At 42.1% G+C, this 17,500-nt stretch overlaps 1 protein-coding gene across 1 annotated transcript; it reads right to left on the bottom strand.

Moving 5' to 3' along the window:
• Positions 1 to 4,021: 4,021 nt before the first annotated feature.
• On the bottom strand, positions 4,022 to 16,764 carry AQP4 (aquaporin 4). The gene is made up of 5 exons (XM_026496139.4): positions 16,651 to 16,764; positions 13,299 to 13,713; positions 12,226 to 12,390; positions 11,860 to 11,940; positions 4,022 to 8,447 (listed from the first exon to the last, which is right to left on the bottom strand). The coding sequence occupies exons 1-5, from the start codon at positions 16,680 to 16,682 to the stop codon at positions 8,169 to 8,171; spliced, it is 972 nt and encodes a 323-aa protein (XP_026351924.1). The 5' UTR covers positions 16,683 to 16,764; the 3' UTR covers positions 4,022 to 8,168.
• Between the last annotated feature and the right edge of the window lie 736 nt (positions 16,765 to 17,500).

Here is a 17,500-nt window from a genome sequence, read left to right as displayed (position 1 = left end):
CCTGTCTTCCTTGCTGAAAATCAAGATGCACTTTTATTCCCGGGAGGGGGGTTGTTTCCCTTTAGCTTGACATTTGACAATTAAAATTGAGATGGGGGCTCAGGTCTGGAAGACATCGTCCAGTTCTCTTTGGGACACTGATTCAATCCAGGAGGAGAGGAACGTGCTGGCTTAGCACAGACACTTTCTGAGCATAAGGGCAACTGCGGTGCTAGCGATTTCTGGACTGGGTGGGGACAGGAGCGCTAGGAGCACCCCCCACCTTCCCTTTACTGTGACCGGGGGATTCCTGCCTGCCCTCCCTCCCTCTTCCCTGTCTTACGTCTTTCCCCTCTGGGAGCCCTAAATTGAATCAAATTGTTTCTCATAGTCATTGGCTATACATCTCTATATTTTAAAAGATTGTTGTCTTCTGAGAGTCTGAGTCAAGGTATTGAGGGACTTAATCTACAGCCCTGTAGTCTGCAAACACGAAGGTACTGGCTGTGTGTTCAGTTCTGTTTTGTACATGAAAATCTTTCTCCTCTTCCTGTTGTAGGAAAGGGAAAGTCCTGGCGGCGCTTCTTCTATTCAATTACTTCCCAAAGCTGTTGCCGTTGTAACAATGTTAAAACTTAGCCCACTCAAAAATAACCTTTATTTTATTTTATTAAAAAAATACAGTCTGGAGGGGCGCCTGAGTGGCTCAGTCGGTTGCGTGCCTGACTCTTGATTTCGGCTCAGGTCGTGATCTCCGGGTCATGAGATCGAAGCCTGCTTCAAGTTCCACGCTGGGTGTGGAATCTGCTTAGAGTTTTTTCTCTCACTCTTCCTCTGCCCCACACTCCTCCACCCCCCCCCCCGCCCCCAATTAAAACAAAAACAAGAACACACAACTATAAACTTTATAGTCTGATCTAGGGTAAGCTCAAATTATTTCCAAACACCATTTTATTGGTTCCCTTATTACAATTTTATTTTACTTAAATAGCCAGGAAATTGAAGCTAGAAAGCAGAAGGAGTATTGTGTAAGAGATGTCTGTCATACCCCTGCTCAGGAAAGGAAGAGCATTTTTGGCCATTCAAAGTCCCTTTCAAAAACACTTTGTTAAGTTTAGCTGATTTACCTTTGTGGCATTTGTACTTGAATATTTAAATAATTGCTTCAAAGGCGGTCAAAATGATAATGAGAGGTGAAGTCGGGAACAACTGAGAAGTTTAAACACGCTGCAATCTCTATTGGACATGAAAAGTCAAAGCCTTGGAAAAAGCAGATATGAACGTTGGAACAGTTGGAAGCCTACACACACACAACACAGGGCAGTGGCTCCGAGTGGTCTAGATGGACTTCCCCAGGCTCAAATCCCATGTTTACCGCTTAGTAGCTGTCTGACTTTGAACAAACAACTTACGTTCCTTAGACCTCCGTTTCCTCAACGGTAAAAAGGGGACGACAGCAACACCTACCTCATCAGGTTTCTATGAGGAATGAGTACACAGGTGTGAAAGGCATGTCTGGTGCACAGTAAGTGTCCGATAACTGAAAACTATTACTGTTCTTATTATTGAAACGTGGAAGGCCTTATCAGTGACTTCACAATTAATGCCTGGTTCTCTCTTCTGGATCGAACAAAAAAATACCTCAAATAGTGATCTTTATAATATTTTCGAAAGGAAAAATATCAATGAAAAATGTCTGAAATTATTCAGTTTCCCCGTGGAGCAGCCAACACTATATTGTTTTTTTTTCCCCCCAAGATTTTATTTTTCAGTAATCTCTACACTCAATGTGGGGTTCGAACTCACAACTCTGAGATCAAGAGTCACGTGTTCCACTGACTAAGCCAGCCAGATGCCCCAACACTACTTTCTAAGGTCTGTGACAGTCCAGGTCTGTAGTACTTAGTATACTGCCCTTTGCCGAAGTTGTAGACAAGGATTTCCTCTAGCGTGGATGGAATATGTTTCTTGCCACTTAAGGAAGCATGGCTGATGGGAAATTAAACTGATAGATGAATGGGAGAAAGGGGAGAACTTTGTGTGATTTAGGGGAATAATTTAGGGAATTGGGATTAATTGGGATGTGAGATCCAGTTTTTGCTCTAATTTTTCTTTTCTTTCTTTCTTTCTTTTTTTTTTTTCAGAGAGAGAAAGAGACCATGAGCAGGGAGGGGCAGAGGGAGAAGGAAAGGGAGAATCTCAAGCAGGCTCCACAGCACAGAGCAGGGCTTGATCCCATGACGCTGAGATCATGACCTGAGGCAAAATCAAGAGTTGGAGGCTTAACTGACTGAGCCACTCAGGCGCCATATTTTTGCTTTATTCTTGGGTATAATCTTGGGTAATTTACATAATCTCTTTGACACTTGGTTTTCTCATCTTTGGAAATGAAAATGATAGTAATGCTTATCCCATTTAATGGAGACTAAATGATGGAGAGTAATATTTATAAATTATAAAGCCCCATATCTATACTCATAGTTGACAATCATTCTAATCCATGCATTTCTCCTCTACCTTTCTGGCCTGTGGCCAATGCTTTCATAAGGGAAGAAGGAATCCAGGCTATGATTGCCGTCTGTTCACAGATTAACCTCCTGTCTCCAGATTGGAGTGTTCCTTGCATCCACTCACCCATCCACTCCTCCGTTCACCCACCCTTTCATCCATTCGCCATGCCTTTATTGAAAACTAGCCATGTGCTATCACTATGCTATGCATAAAACTTTTGAAAATCAGTGCCACAGTTTCTCAGAGGTTTCTGACTATGTGCAGGGAGAACTCAACTCAGCTTTCGAGAGTTCTCAATGTCTCCTTAAACCTCAGGAGTGAAGAGGTAGAAAATGAAAAAAAAATAGTAAGAATTACTCAGGTGACATATTGTTTTGGACATTTTCCAAGCAGGATAATTATCTAAAATCAGGCTGACATTTATATCTCTAGCTTCCCATGCTTGTTAAAATACTTTTCTTGCTGAAATCCTCATTGAGCTAAATTTCATCTAACATCTGGCCATTGTATAAATATAGCAATGAAAACATGTCTTGTTGCCTACACATTAGGTATAAATTTTAGAAATCCAATTAGTGTTTTATTCTCTCTGTGCATTTTTTCTTTGATTTTTCTGTAGTGCTTGAGTTACTTTCAGGCTCCTAACTGGAACTATAAGAATTCAAATATTTAGCACATATCAACACAACAGCCAAGCAACTAGATTGGGGTATAGTGCTTTGTAGTATTTCCTAGCGATTGTGAGATAATCCTTCAGTTTTTTATTCATTCATGCAACAAACATATATTGAGCGAAATGTCAAGCCTGGTGCTCAATGCTGAGGGTGGGGGATATGGAGTAAATAAAATACCATCTTAGCCCTTAAGGAGTTTAGAAGCTAGTAGGGGAGACAGATACCTACACAAGCTATTTCGCTACGATGTGAGATACTGCTGTTGCCATATTGGCGAACACTGACAAATGCTGTAAGAAATGTATGTATCCACCTGGCTCCGAAGGCATCGTTCACTGCTCATCTGATGGGTTGCACACTACATAAATGATTGTCCTCATTCCCTGAGGGTCTACAGCCCTCAAAATTGAGGAGCCCCTCAAACTGAGAACCCAAGGGAGTGTCCCAGTACTCACTGTGCCTACCTCATCCATCTGGGTAGGCAGAGTCTGCCAAATGCCCTGAGGATGGGTCATCTAGTTAGCCATCCCAGCCTCATCTGAGCCACAGTTGGTAACGTCTTCACTTTTACACTCACTGTAATGACAGCTGATCTTCAACGGCCTATTCTGCATGGATGCGAACATTTAGAAGTAAGCCCACGAAAGCACAATTTTCACTGTGCACATCAGAGCCTACCAGAGCGTATCCTCCGCAGCCTTTCCAAAAATGCATTTCATTATATAGATTCCACCGCTGTTTCATTTGGTGTTGATTATACTCAAATATCTAAACCTCTGGGTCATTCTAAAGGATGCTCTTAGGGTCTAACTCGGAAAATCTACGAATGAATTTTTGAACATTATCAGATGCAATGCTTACTTTTTAAACATTAAGTTTATTTGCACAAACTTAGTAGTATGAGATACAATGTAATTCATGGAAATCAACCACAATGCTAATACTTAATAGATTATTCCAAATATTAGACATTATAGCTTAAATCTTAACATTAGCTCTGATGTTGGAATAACATTTCAGTTAATAAATAATTGTGAATATAACCATATGTTCAGTTTATTCTCACCAGTTTATCATGAATTACAATTGTGATTTGGGTCATAAAAGTGATAAACAATTATATTTTCATAAATTGCATGTTTATTTAATTAATCCTGAAGAGAATCTAAAAATATATTCCAACGGGTTATATAAATTAGGTGTAATTTTTAGCTCTTGGATTTTAACATGCGTGGGTAACACTATAACTGCTTTCATGGAGTATGGTCATCTGCAAAACTGAGCGGCCACAGTTTTTGAGCCCTGAATTAAATGTCTTCTATGTATTTCAGAGAACTACAAATTTCAAAAGTTTCTGCTATTTTGGAGTGATCTATAAAGTATTACAATACCAATGCAAGCACACAAAATTTGTGGTGAAGAAAGTGAGTTTTGTTCAGTGCACTTTCCAGATAGTAGTCACATCTTCTTAATAATTTTGATGCCATAAACATATTAGGAAAGACAGAATTTCTTTCAGGCATAAGAGTTGATTATGAGTTTGCCCATTCTATAATGCTTATAATGAGAAGTTATACTGGCCTTGTATCGTCTGATAAGGCTGTCTCTTGAGCTCCTACTGTCATCTAGTTGTCACAAAGGCAATTTCTCTGTCAAATGTTCACAACATACAGGGGTAGTATCAACACGATGCAACAAAGGGCCTTGCCTGGATTAATTTTAGTGTTTGGAATTTGCTACTCTATTTTGGAATTTTCCTCTTCATTACTGAATTGAAACCAGTAAGTTAAATTGCGTGGTTTCACGGCCTAAGAAGAATGTTCTGTCCTATTTGGAATCAGGTCTCTAACAATTAATCAGATAGTTTAATGCCATCATCTATGTTATTCAAATATTTCTAATCCCTTTGTAACATTTTCCAGACTGAGCGGCAGCTAGGGCCTATCAACTGCATTAGGAGAAGAGTCAGAAAGGGGAAGAATTTATGAAAAGCATCAAATGATAGAAACAAAGTGTAGGAATCTTACATTTAGGCAACAATTTAGGTACCAGAAAAGAATTCCTTCCAGTGTAAAAGTTAGGACTCTTGGGGGAAAAAATGCCAACTTCAACAACAAAAATATACATTCAAATGCTGTGCCCCAAATATTTAAGAAAGCCCCCCCAAACTTAAAAATGACTCTTACCCTTTGTACTTCTTTTGACAAACTGTATACATTTTCATTGTGGGGACCATCTTACAATTTTGGGGTGATTGTTTTATTTTTCCATAGGGAAGAGATGCTTGGCATTGCTTCCTGGCTGGGTATAATTCATTTACGTCCTTCCAGTTTTTTCTCTCTGATCTTTTTTCTGCCTATCCATCAGCAGCACTCTCCTGGGAGCAGCACGATGCACTTCATTAATAAGAAGGGATTAAAGGAAAAAGCCCTGGTCTCTTAATACACTTGGATAATTTGGTGCCATCCACAAGGCAATAGACCCCTGCTGTATAGATGTCATTAGAAAGGTACAATTTCATTACTTTTTACTGGCAGAGCCTTGAGTGAAATACAAAATATGTTGCCTCATATGCAGGAAAAAAAGTGCTAAAGCTTTCATTCACGTTATGCCTCTAAAATAGTAGAATAGGCAAAAATATATTTTATGGTTTTTACATTTATATTGCCTTCCCTTAGCAGTCCTTGAAATCAAGCTTTTATTAAATACTGAGCAAAATCAAGATTAGAAGAAAACTATTTACATTCTTAAATCCTAGATGAAATTCATGGATTTTTATTAACTAACACATACCTACTAAGTGCCAGGCACTCTGCTGGTTGCTGGAAAACAATTTACAAAAACATCATTCATGCGTTTTTTTTTTTTTTTAAAGCACTAACTTATTAAATACTCTAACTGGAAGTGAGTATAAAAGTGAGTGTATAAGAAGTAAACCATATGGCTGAATAAAATCAATTGTAAGCCAGTAAATTGTAAGCATATTTGAAAAATCCATTTAACTTTTCCTTGTTAACCTACATTTTGAGCTGACGTGTTTACCACTGGTTGATAGCATTATCTTTTGAGCTTATCCGCACCCCCCCCCCCAATTTTAAGCCTGTAGTGATTGTGCAAACGTCTGAAAAGACAGGCATAAACCATTATTAGAATCTCACTCTACTTCCTATAGATGCCGCCCCAAACAGGAAATGATGGGTCTCCCTGGTGGAGGGTGGGGCTGGCCACACATCTGAGCAAGGGGCCTGGGATTTAGGAATCTGCCACGAAAACCATCAGTGGTACTCCCAGGTGCTGCCCTGGGGTGATGACTCCCTGGGAACCTCGCACATTACTTTCTTAGCACCGAAGAGAATCAGGTTGAACAGTGGTCCATTATCTCACTGCCACAGACACACACCTGCACTAACACTAAAAAGTGGCACATAGTTGGAACTATGGGTGAGGAAGAAAGCCCTTGATTATCAGCTTATTTTCAAGCCATTCTTCGCAGTGATGGGTTTTTGCTTCCCTACTAGCTTTTCGTTCAGTTAAATTGACATTTGCGGCTCTTTGTCTAAGATAAAGTCTAGCCTGGATGGTTGAGATGATAGAGACTGGGGTTTCCAGAGACCGTTCTACTAACTTAAGGCACAGCAATACAGGAAGAACAAAGTATCTCAACAAGTAAATGAGTCAGTAATGAAAATACTTAAAAGCGGTGTTGGGTTACTAGGTCCAAAATCTCTACAAATGAAAGCTTGTTTATCAAGTCAGCTCTGAATACGGAGTGTTCTGATGTCCTCACCCTTTTACTCTGCAACCATGGCCTGCCTTGTCTCTCGTGCATTTTCATTCAATAAAATACCGTCACATGCCACACTGAAGATTATCAACGAACCTCATGAGAAGAGACAGAGCAGCAGAAATGGGGACTGGGCAGGGCCCCCACGTGACACCTTCCAGAGGGTGCAGAACTTAATAACAAAAAGTTAGGATTCAGCTAGTTATGTTCTTGTTATCAAAAAGAAATCTCAACTAATGTTTAAATATAGATAACCAAAGTCACAAACAAAACCCCCAGTTTTGCCAATGAATTAAAAAAATAAGCAACATGGTTAAGTGGTTAAAAGCTTAGATTGTTAACCTCACGTGGTATATTTGAGGATGTGCACTGAAAACAGATCAACTATTTGATTCCAGAATATACATTCCTCTTTCCTTATGATTTTTTATAATGGTAATTTTCCCTCCACTCCAGTAAGATCTTATGAGTCTGTTTGTCCTTTTGTCTTAATACGTATTTCTAATGATCTGGATGTTTTATTAGGTGGAACCAATAAATATACAGGGTTTCTGAATATTCTTCAAATTTCTGGGCTTTAGGTCCACATTACCTTGGGCACTGAGGAAGAAGAAGGAATATTATGAATTGGAGTTCAGGTTGAAAGTTGGGTATTTGACATATAAAATAGAAACAATTCATTAGCAATGACCCTTGTTAATATTCTCTTGCCGAGGTAGTTTATAATAAGGGACTGCCCATAAAGAGCTTGTTATATTTCCTCTCTTGAATGTGCATGACTCTGTGACATACTGTCCCTTGCATTGAAAAACTTGACTTAATGGAATAAATACTCAAACGAGGATCGACAATCCCAGGGTCATGGTAGAGGAGGAATAAGCTGATAGGTATGTCTCTAAGCTCTACCAGGCAAGACTTAACCAAATCTTGACAGACATTTTAAAGTGATTGTTAATGAATGGCAACACGATAAACTAGGTTCATATTTGCTTTGGGGACACTTTAAGAAGACTTCTTTTTTAGATTTGGAATTCGCAATAGGTCTCTTCCATTTCTCCTTGGTAGAACAAAGAAATATTTCTTGTCTAGCCTGAATAATATGACATGAAAAAACAACCCTGCACATGGCTAATTTATAACAAATCTGTTTCCTTAATGGGTGGAAGGAAATCCGGGGACAGTTCTGAGGGTTCTTGTCTGCTTTCAGTGCCATCTTCTAGTCATACTGAAGACAGCACCTCGCCCGACGGGTCTTTCCCCTTCTTCTCCTCTCCCCGGTCAATGTCAATCACATGCACCACTCCAGGTTTTAGGATCAGGTCATCAGTCTCTACCTGACTCCTGTTGTCCTCCACTTCCATGTAGCTCCCCTTTGTTTGCTGGGCAGCTTTGCTGAAGGCTTCTTTCAGACGACGTTTGAGTTCAACATCTGGACAGAAGACATACTCGTAAAGGCCACCAGCGAGGACAGCTCCTATGATCGGTCCAACCCAATATATCTGGGGGAAAAGATGGAAGAGCAATAGAGTGAAAGTGGAGGAAAACTATTCCTTTGAACAACTCATGAATCTAGAGCTTAGCTGGTTGACATTAAGAGAGCAAATGTGCTGTGCAGAAGAAAGCAGGATTGGAAAGAACATAACAAAATACATCATCTGCACATCAGAGATCCATAAATTGCTAAATAATATGTGAATGGAAAACAGTGAAAGACTATTTTCTCTTTTCTTGCTTTCATTAGTTATTTCCTTTCTGTTTTCTGATGATCCTTAAAGTCGAGATAGCTCCTTTTTGGTGGGACTGCACATTAAGTGCGCACTAAGAATTCTTCAACTAAAATAGAAAAAAAAGAATTTCTGCAGAGTACTTGCCTTATTTTCTTAATATTGCCATCTGAGGTTGGTTTCTTACCTAGCCACGATCAATACACAGATTTTATCATTTGAGCTGTGATTAGTCACAGAGCATGATCCACGGAATCCCAGCTCCACCACTTAGCAATTTGGTGAGTTCTTACGTCAGTGACTTAACTTCTTAAACCTTAATTTCCTCATCTGAAAACTGGGGATTATAATAACACAGACCTCATGGGTTGTAAAAATTAAATTGGAATAATACTTGTAAAATATTTATGAGTTCTAATTCATAGCAATTGGCTCCATTCCATGTTTCCTAGACAATTTAAAGTTGTATGTGAATAGGCGGATGGTAAGTCATTTTCTGTATGCTACATGCTTTTCTTCCCTAAAATCTGGTGATTTGTTTTAATTGAAAACCTCAAGATTTGTTCATTACTGTTCATTCATTGTCGTGGTCCCTACCATGGTCACTTGGTGAAAAAAAAACCAGTCCTGGGTTTAAGGGTGTTGGTTCGTTGGGGATTAGCAACTCCACAGAATTTTTCATTCAACAAATGGAAACTTTTTATAGTGTCGTTCTTGTGTCTAGAGTAACCTAAATGTTGAGTTTTGGTAAACTTCAGTGTTTGCTTGGTGCACATATATGAAGCAGAATATTAGGCATTCATTTAACAGATTCAGTGGAGCAATAGAAGCTTGTTTATCGAGCCAGCTGTACTTAGAACTTTTCTTGTATTAACTCCAACAGCAACCTCTGAGATAGATATGATTATTGTCCTGATTTTATGGGTAAGAAAACTGACACCCTGAGAGGGCAAGAGGCTCGCTTAGGATTTCATGCTTAGCAAGTGCTTAAACTACTGCATCACCTTCCGTGAGACTCCCCTTTTTCTCATTTGAAAAAATAAGAGAAATGCTTCTGGTTTTAAGACACTCTCTGGAAATTAATTTCCCGTAGCATCCTCATTGCAAAATCTAAAGAAAATTCCAAATTTGAGCTGTCGCTGAGCAAATATGCTTCACATGGAAACTTCTGGTAGAGTGGCTGCAAGAACCAAGCTCCTTATCTTGAACAGAAAGAAACCGTGTAAGAGTTGACCTTCTCCATGCCCATTCAAAGGAGAAACGAGAGCCCTCCTCTAAATGTCTTTGCTCTCTGTTCCTTTGGTAAGAGCTCATTAGATATGTTCTATTCCCCGTGCTACGACTCCCACAAGGGAGACAGGGGACTGCTCAGTACTTATGGTGTGTCTCCAAAACTCCTATGAAGCAGACATCTGTCTACACGCTCCCCAAAAAGAGCAAATCTCAGTTTCAAGTTGCTATTCCAAAGCAAAAGTCATACCATACTTTAAAATGACTTTCAAAATTGATAAAGGTCGATAATTTTTCTTGTATAAAATATAGATATATAGAAAATGCGAAGAGGAAAACAGAAACAGTGTCATTACACTACCTAGAAAACTCACCGTTAACGTTCTGATGATGTTTTGGTCTATCAATCAATCTCTCTAGCCCCAAGTATGCTGGAAATTAGTTCTAAAATCCATGCAACCATGGCTACAGAATGTGCATTTGTGTTCAGTGGGGTTACGTTTGTTATAAAATAGCATAAGGGGAAACTTTAATTCAGTCGACAAGCTAAAAAGTTTCCTACTAGTCAAATTTTAGCTAGTCTACCACAACCAGGACGTGATTAATAAAAACATATTTTCATCCACATTTTAAAGTCCTCATCACTAAAGTTAAAAACTGTTATTTGTTGACATTGTAATTACAAAAATAGTTAGAATTTAAAAAAGTTGAACTTACAGTTGTACTTTTACTATAAGTACCCATATGCTGCCTGTTAAAAATTTCCATTCCTGTTCATGTGGCAAACATTTCGAGACATAAATGAAAATATCGGTGGCAAAATGACCAGTCTCATGGATGGTGTATGTTGACATTCTTTGCATGGCGAGGTCCAAAATCTTGCTTTTGAACATGGACTCTCATTCTTTGAGGATTGAAATTACATTTAAAGACTCAGTGCACCTTTCCTAGCAGTGAATGCCTGTAGTAGTGGCACAATTTCCTCTCATTTGTAACGTACGTTACGGTTGGGTGGATGTAACGGGGTCAATAACCACTGTGTGGATGAGATGAAAACACGGGTGACATATTGCTATATTCATGAATTAAAAATAAAGGTTGTAAAATAGCATTCACAGCACGTAAATGATAATAAAAGGTAGCTTTACTTGAGGCTGTCTTACATAAGGCTCATATTTTTATTGGTTATTTTAACTTAGTCTCTGAGTGGCCTTAAAACTGCCACGTTATTCATTTAAGGGCTTTAAATTCCTCTCTTGTAAGAAACAATGGAAATAAAATTGATTGTGATTTTTAAAAATGGATATCGCTACTCTCTGGAAGCACTGGCACCGCATGAATAAGTAGGTTAGCCAGGAGACTGGAAAGCGTGCCTCTTCTGAAAGCCATTTATGTTTCCAGCTATGGTTGTGGTGGAAACAGCATAAACACTTGCACCCTTTATTCCTCTCCGTCTGCAGTTCACATGCTTCCAACTCACATACTATTAATTGGGCTCATGCTTTTGTAAACAAAAAAGATAAATATTTTTGCTATGGGCAGCGCTTTTAAGCATTTCTTTCTTCTTTTTATTCTTTTGCAAGTGTACATTTTGTTATTGCCAGGAAGGCTTTACTTTCAATGATTTAAACATCATATTCACCAAACCACCCTGATTTTCACTCGTTCCACATAGGCAGCCACCCGGTACAGTATATTCTGCTGTAGCTTATCAGATAACAGTGCCCGCAGCAGTGCTGGTTAAAAAAGACAGACCATTACTGAAGGCGCCGAATAGATACAGATGCAATGTTTTAGAGTAGATCTGGGCTAGTCTCTCCCTGGTCTTTATGAAAGGTGGAGGAAAGTGGGGAGTCAAGGCTGGGAGGGAGGAAGAAAACTAATAAGCAAAGAAAAAAAGAGCTCCATGGGTAATTGTCCTCAACTGGAGGACAGGAACTATCAACATGACGATTACCCAGTGGTTTTCCCAATTTCCCATGATAACTGCGGGTCCAAAGGATCGGGCGGGGTTCATGCTGGCACCGGTGTAATTGATCTATAGGGAAAAAGAAAACAACTTCAGACATTGCTGAGACAGGACTAGTAGCAGGAAGCGTTCACTGCAATTTGCTACTATTCGCCAAGTTGGTTAGAGGAACTGTCAAGACGTTAGCAGCCGTATCAACATTCTCATCATCAAGTTAGCAAAATAATCACCTACACTGGGCAGACGAGGCTGGATATTAAAGAACTACAGCTGTAAAACACAACACCTTTCGGCCAGCTCTAGGGTGAGGATAAATGAAATGAATCAATTATTTAAATGGACTTGGAAACTTACTGCAAATAAGTGTCCAATTGCAACAGAAAATCCAATTGCTAAAGCTACCGAGCCAGTGACATCAGTCCGTTTGGAATCACAGCTGGCAAAAATGGTGAACACCAACTGAAACGTGATTATCAACTCCACCAGGAGACCGTGACCAGCGGTAAGATTTCCATGAACCTAGAAAGAGAAAAAATGCTCCGTCTGAATCGAAGTGAGAGTACATTTTCTGTGATAACGTATCACTGTGAAAGGCATACTTCATCACTGGAAAAAGCAATGGTTAATTTGGTCCCCTGTTCCACCCCACAAGTGAGATGCTCCCTCTGCATCAAAAAAAAAAAAAAAAAAAAAAAAAAAAAAGGAATAAATTTCCACTCATTTTGGGCCATCACAGATAATTAATTACTCCTACAATGACCAAGCGGGAATTTCTGCTGAATGTCCTTTTCTACAAAGGAAGCAAAACGTGCCACTGCTGCATTTAACTTATAAAGGAGTTTCTTGAGAGTCTTGTAATTTTATAAGGCAATGATTAAATCCATTAATTAGGTTTAAATTAATTAATATATATTTAAATTAAAATTTAAACTGTGTGTGGTTTTTTAAAAATCAATCCCGGTGCTGAGCTAACAACTGACGTTCCTAGCCAGTTAAGGACAAAACCAGGATTGAATGCCAATTTATTTTTTAAGTGTGACCCTTGATGTAGATCATTTTAAATCTCACGAACGTGACAAGAAACAAAATTGTGTCTTCTGCTAGCCAACCAACAAATAGTTGTAATAAAAATGCCTTAAGCTAAATATATAGTCTAGTATAGTCACTAGGATGAGAGTGAGAGGGACACGATTTTGGTGCCACCTAGACTTAATAATATTCAAGTCACTTGATGGCAAACAATGATTATATATGGATACAGTCCCTGTTGCAGGGATCAGTTTTCACGCGCTTCAAGGGTCATCAGAAATTCTCTGGGAAGAAATGAGCAATTTTAGGAAAGCCTCTCAGGCCACCGGGGTGTCATGTAGCAGGGGTCTGCAAGAAGCCCGGACTCCTAGTTTGAAAACGAGAGCTAAAGATGCTACCGTGGTGACCCCCAAGCCCCCCATCACACTGGGAGGTGTGACGAGGTAGAGAATCCCGGCTCCGATGATGGCGCCCAGGCACTGGGCCGCGATGTAGAAGACAGACTTGGCGATGCTTATCTTCCTGGTGCACACCATGGCCACCGTCACAGCAGGGTTGATGTGGCCGCCACTGATGTGACCAAAGCACTGCACCATAGTCGCGATGCTGAGTCCAAAGCAGAGGGAGATGAGAACCATGTCGACAGGTAGTGGCTTTTCCGTCCCCCCCCAGTTGATGGTGGACCCCAGGCTGAGGAGCACAAAGATGAACATAGCCAGAAATTCTGCCGTGACTGCCTTCCAGAAAGCTTGAGTCCAGACCCCTCTGAAGGCCACCATGATGCTCTCTCTTCTACACAACGGTCCACACTTACTGAAAAGAAAACAGATCGGGTCAGTCTACCACAGCAGGGTTCATGAATTTGGGTGAAGACTCCAGGCCTGTGATCTTGCCCAACTGGGGGGCCCCCCTCAAAGGGTATTTGCATATCAGGAAAGAATGCTTCCAGAAAACCTTCTTAATGAATCGTCGCCCTAACAGTCGAATCGTGAGGCTAGCCTCCTTTTACGTAAGAGTCAAAGATCATCCAGTTGCACGGATGTGTCCCTAGAAAGGAAAATGTCTAAATCGAGCTTCTTAAAGAACTAAGAAGGGAATATATTTACCTCAGAGCAAGTTTTTAAGTGTCAATGTACTTTTCTATTTTGAGCGTAAAGCAAAAAAAAAAGGGGGGGGAGGTCTTTCGCAGTTTTGCACTTTGTTGCTCAAAATGGCGTTCTGAAAATGGATTTGTGCCGCGGGGTGCTCCCCTCCCCCGGCAGACACTGCGGATTTCGGAAGGGGGCCCGCGAGGAGGCCCGGAAAGCCGAAGCGGGTCTTTGGGGAAGGTAAAGTCGTTAGGGGGAGGGGAGCTCAGGGTGACTGGCAGGGGAGGTGGGAACTGCCAGGGCCCGGGCGGGGACGGGGACACTCCCTCCGTCTCCCCTGCGGCGCTGGGCCGTGTCAACCTCGGGCGGGGTTGGGCCCCCCGGGCGGGTGCCAGGTGGACAAACAGCCACCGCCCAGCGCTGGCCCCGCCCCGCCCCGCCCCTGTCCCAGGCGTCTGGGCAGCAGCTCTGGGGAAAGCTGCATCCTGGCCTCCGCGGTGCTTTTGCAAGGCTGGGGGACCGTCCCGTCTTGTGCCCGACCCTCTCTCGACCCCTCTCAGACACGCCTCCCCAAAGGGACCCTGGAAGCGGGTGTTGGCGCCCCGGGCACGCCTTCCGCGCCCTCCAGGGGCAGCCGAGTGCGGGGACCCGCGGCGGGGGCGCTGGGCAGGGGGCAGTGGCCCTCCGAGCAGAAGGCTCCACGGAGAGCGGCTGTTCTCCAGCGTCTTCCTGGAGGCCTTCTCCTCCTGCTGCGTGGCCTAGAAAAACGCCGGGCGCGCCTCTTCTGGGGGACCTTGTGTGTGTGTGTGTGTTGGGGAGCCCGGAGAAGGGTGGGGTGCACCAAGACAGCCATTGGGAGGGAGTACTTTCTTCCTCAAGTCTGTTTTCCTCTTACTGTCTGAGGATCTTTGGAGCTGAGAAGGGATGGGGTTTGAGGATAGTTATGCCAACCGCTCCTTTGGGCAAGCAATGACTAGAATTCCCAATGTGGGGGGCAGTTACTCTAGTTACCCATTATTCAAAGCATTTGCCCTTATCCTTTGCCTGTGATAGTCGTGAGAGCGAAGGAGTGTGGAGAGACTCTGATCACCAAAGGACTATGAAAAGGGTTAGGTGAGAAACCAGGTATTTGAACAGGTTAGAGCTATTACAGCTTACCCCTTGATGTATAAGGAAAAGGAACGGCTCCCCCCTCTTGCTGTTCCCAGAAGCCTGGGCTCTGGATGAGCAGTGGGGAAATGCTGTGCCAAAAAGGGCCAGGGGAGCTCTCCCTTGACCTTTAGGATCTCAACTCAGCCTCTGGTTTGATATGGGGTTTTGCTTCGGAGTTGGAAGGAGAAACCCATTTTCAGCCCAAGCCTCGGTGGCTCCAGAAGGGGGACAGCCAGCCCTGTCCTAGGTGTCCCCTGCCTGTGAACTCCTCTCAGTAATTATAAGAAAGCCCAGCTGAGAGGACAATGGCATCATATTCCCTAGAGGAAGAGAAAATAAAGAGCCAAAACAGCCCTTGGAATGGGGCGGGGAGTGTGCCCTGAGAGACATTAAAAATATCCCCAAGGGGGAGAAACTCAAAGAACTCACAAATTGAAAAAGAAGCTAGGAAGGTGGCCTCTGAAGTCACCAGCAGCCCACTGCAGCCAGGATGGCAAAGGGGCTGCCTCAGGCGCTGTTCGTCTGTGGCCGGTTAAGTGGGAAAAAGGAAGAGGACACAGCAGGAGGCCAAGGAGTTGGTGGGCTGGAAACCTCAGGTCCCTTTCAGCAGCTCCGATCACCAGGAGAGGTGGGCCCTGGCAACAGGCTGCCTCCTGGCTATTCCCGGGCTCCCTCACTTTCCCCGGTCCCCTAAGTTCTAGCTCCCTGCCTATTCTCTCCTGCCTCTCCAGACACCTAATTTAAGAAACTCAGTTGCTCTTTCAGCTGGAAATTTTCATCAGCCAGGGAAATTAAAACAACAACAACAACAACAACAACAACAACAACATCAAAAAACCCCCCAATAGATAAATACCCTCCTGAACAGTGCTTTTAGCTTTTCTGGGAAAACTGCAGAACCTGATGTCCTTCCAGGGCAGAGCGAACACCTCAGTTAGCCACGAACCCCAAAGTTCCCAAGCAGCACATATATACCCCTGGCCTTACAGGTGCTCACCTCGGCAGGCAGAGCCCATCATAGCTCCTGTTATTATCGGCAATGTTCCCTTATGCGTTCACACTCACTGAAAATGGATCAACACTATTTGTTTTTGCTTCTGTCGCCCCAGAACAAAGGGGGTTTGTTGACGTGCCTGGGTTGTACTGAACTGGACACGTTACTTTCTAGCTGAACACACAGCCTGATCCACTTCTGGACAGCTGAGCCTCCGGGTGAGTAATTTTTCTGATGAAAAATACTGCAGATAGATTTACCTCCATAGGGTAATTTCCCTGTGCGTGCACAGGTCTGGAATATTTGGAGGATTTTGCAACAAAGCATCCTTTTTTCCTTCTACCTTCCCTATGCCTCTCTTATGAATATGCCCAGTACCCAGATCTAAAAGAATCACCTACCTGCCCTATAGTTTCCTTCTAGATTCTGAGAAGGCACATATATCTATAATAAAAGAGTCAGAGTTTCATCTTTTTGGCCCCGCGCTTTGTTCCCTTAAGGCAAAGAAGGACTTACCCCCACTGCCTTGCTGCGGGTCTGCCACTCATGCCTTCCCTGGCCAGAGTGCAGCTCTCATTGCCTGCCCGGCAGCTCCCAGTGCACTGGGAGTCAGATTACGGCCACTTGCCTGATTGGGTTTTTGGAGTGTAGGGGTGGAAAGACTCGGCACCATGTGGCAATCGTCAAGTTATATTTGAACTTGAAATAACTTTTCTCTACCTGATCACTGTAGACACAGGGCATTTCAGGAACACAAAACGTGTGTTTACATTGTATTTCTTTAGCCGGTAATCTTTGAAATGGAGGATTTCCCTCAGTTTTATTTCGATTCTTCTCACCACAAAGAATTGCTGAGCATTTGTCTTGTTTGGTTATGTGTTGTAGTTGAAATTGGGCACCTATGAGAACACAGATCTGTGCCATCCAGCAGTTGAGATGAATTAGGATCTGGGCTGTAGTGCATTTGCTTTTGAGAGGCTAAATATCCAGTGGGTTCTTTTGAAGTTTTTGATCAGAGAGGTAGCATTTTAAGCACAATAGGTAAGTCCATTTGTAGCCTGATTTGGATAACAGGAAAATAGGAAGAATAGGAAATTAGACTATCCCAGGGAGCTCCACTGACTGTTATATTAATAACAATTGTTGGGTAAGAAGTAGCAAATTTAAAAACACGGAGGTTGGGTGGGGACAAAATTTTTGGAAATTGTAGGTAAATTTAATATCTGCAAACCTAGGGACAAGATTTACAACATCATTTGTGGGGCCCGGTGTGGAGTGAATGAATCACTATTATGATTTTTTTGTTTTCTTGTCTTGTTTGGGGACTTGAGATTTGGGAACGGGTGAAAAGCTATTAGAAAGAGGA

Source organism: Ursus arctos, unplaced genomic scaffold (genome assembly GCF_023065955.2).
Source record: "Ursus arctos isolate Adak ecotype North America unplaced genomic scaffold, UrsArc2.0 scaffold_17, whole genome shotgun sequence".
NCBI lineage: Eukaryota > Metazoa > Chordata > Mammalia > Carnivora > Ursidae > Ursus > Ursus arctos.
This window is presented reverse-complemented; position numbering and strand designations above follow the sequence as displayed.

Bases quoted from the DNA above. Each gene is read 5' to 3' on its own strand.
- AQP4 (XM_026496139.4), bottom strand. From the start codon at position 16,682: ATGAGTGGCAGACCCGCAGCAAGGCAGTGGGG. The intron at 13,714-16,650 runs GTAAGTCCTTCT...TTTTCTTTTCAG, and splicing joins CCCGCAGCAAGGCAGTGGGG to TAAGTGTGGACCGTTGTGTA. The intron at 11,941-12,225 runs GTAAGTTTCCAA...TTTTCCCTATAG, and splicing joins CAATTGGACACTTATTTGCA to ATCAATTACACCGGTGCCAG.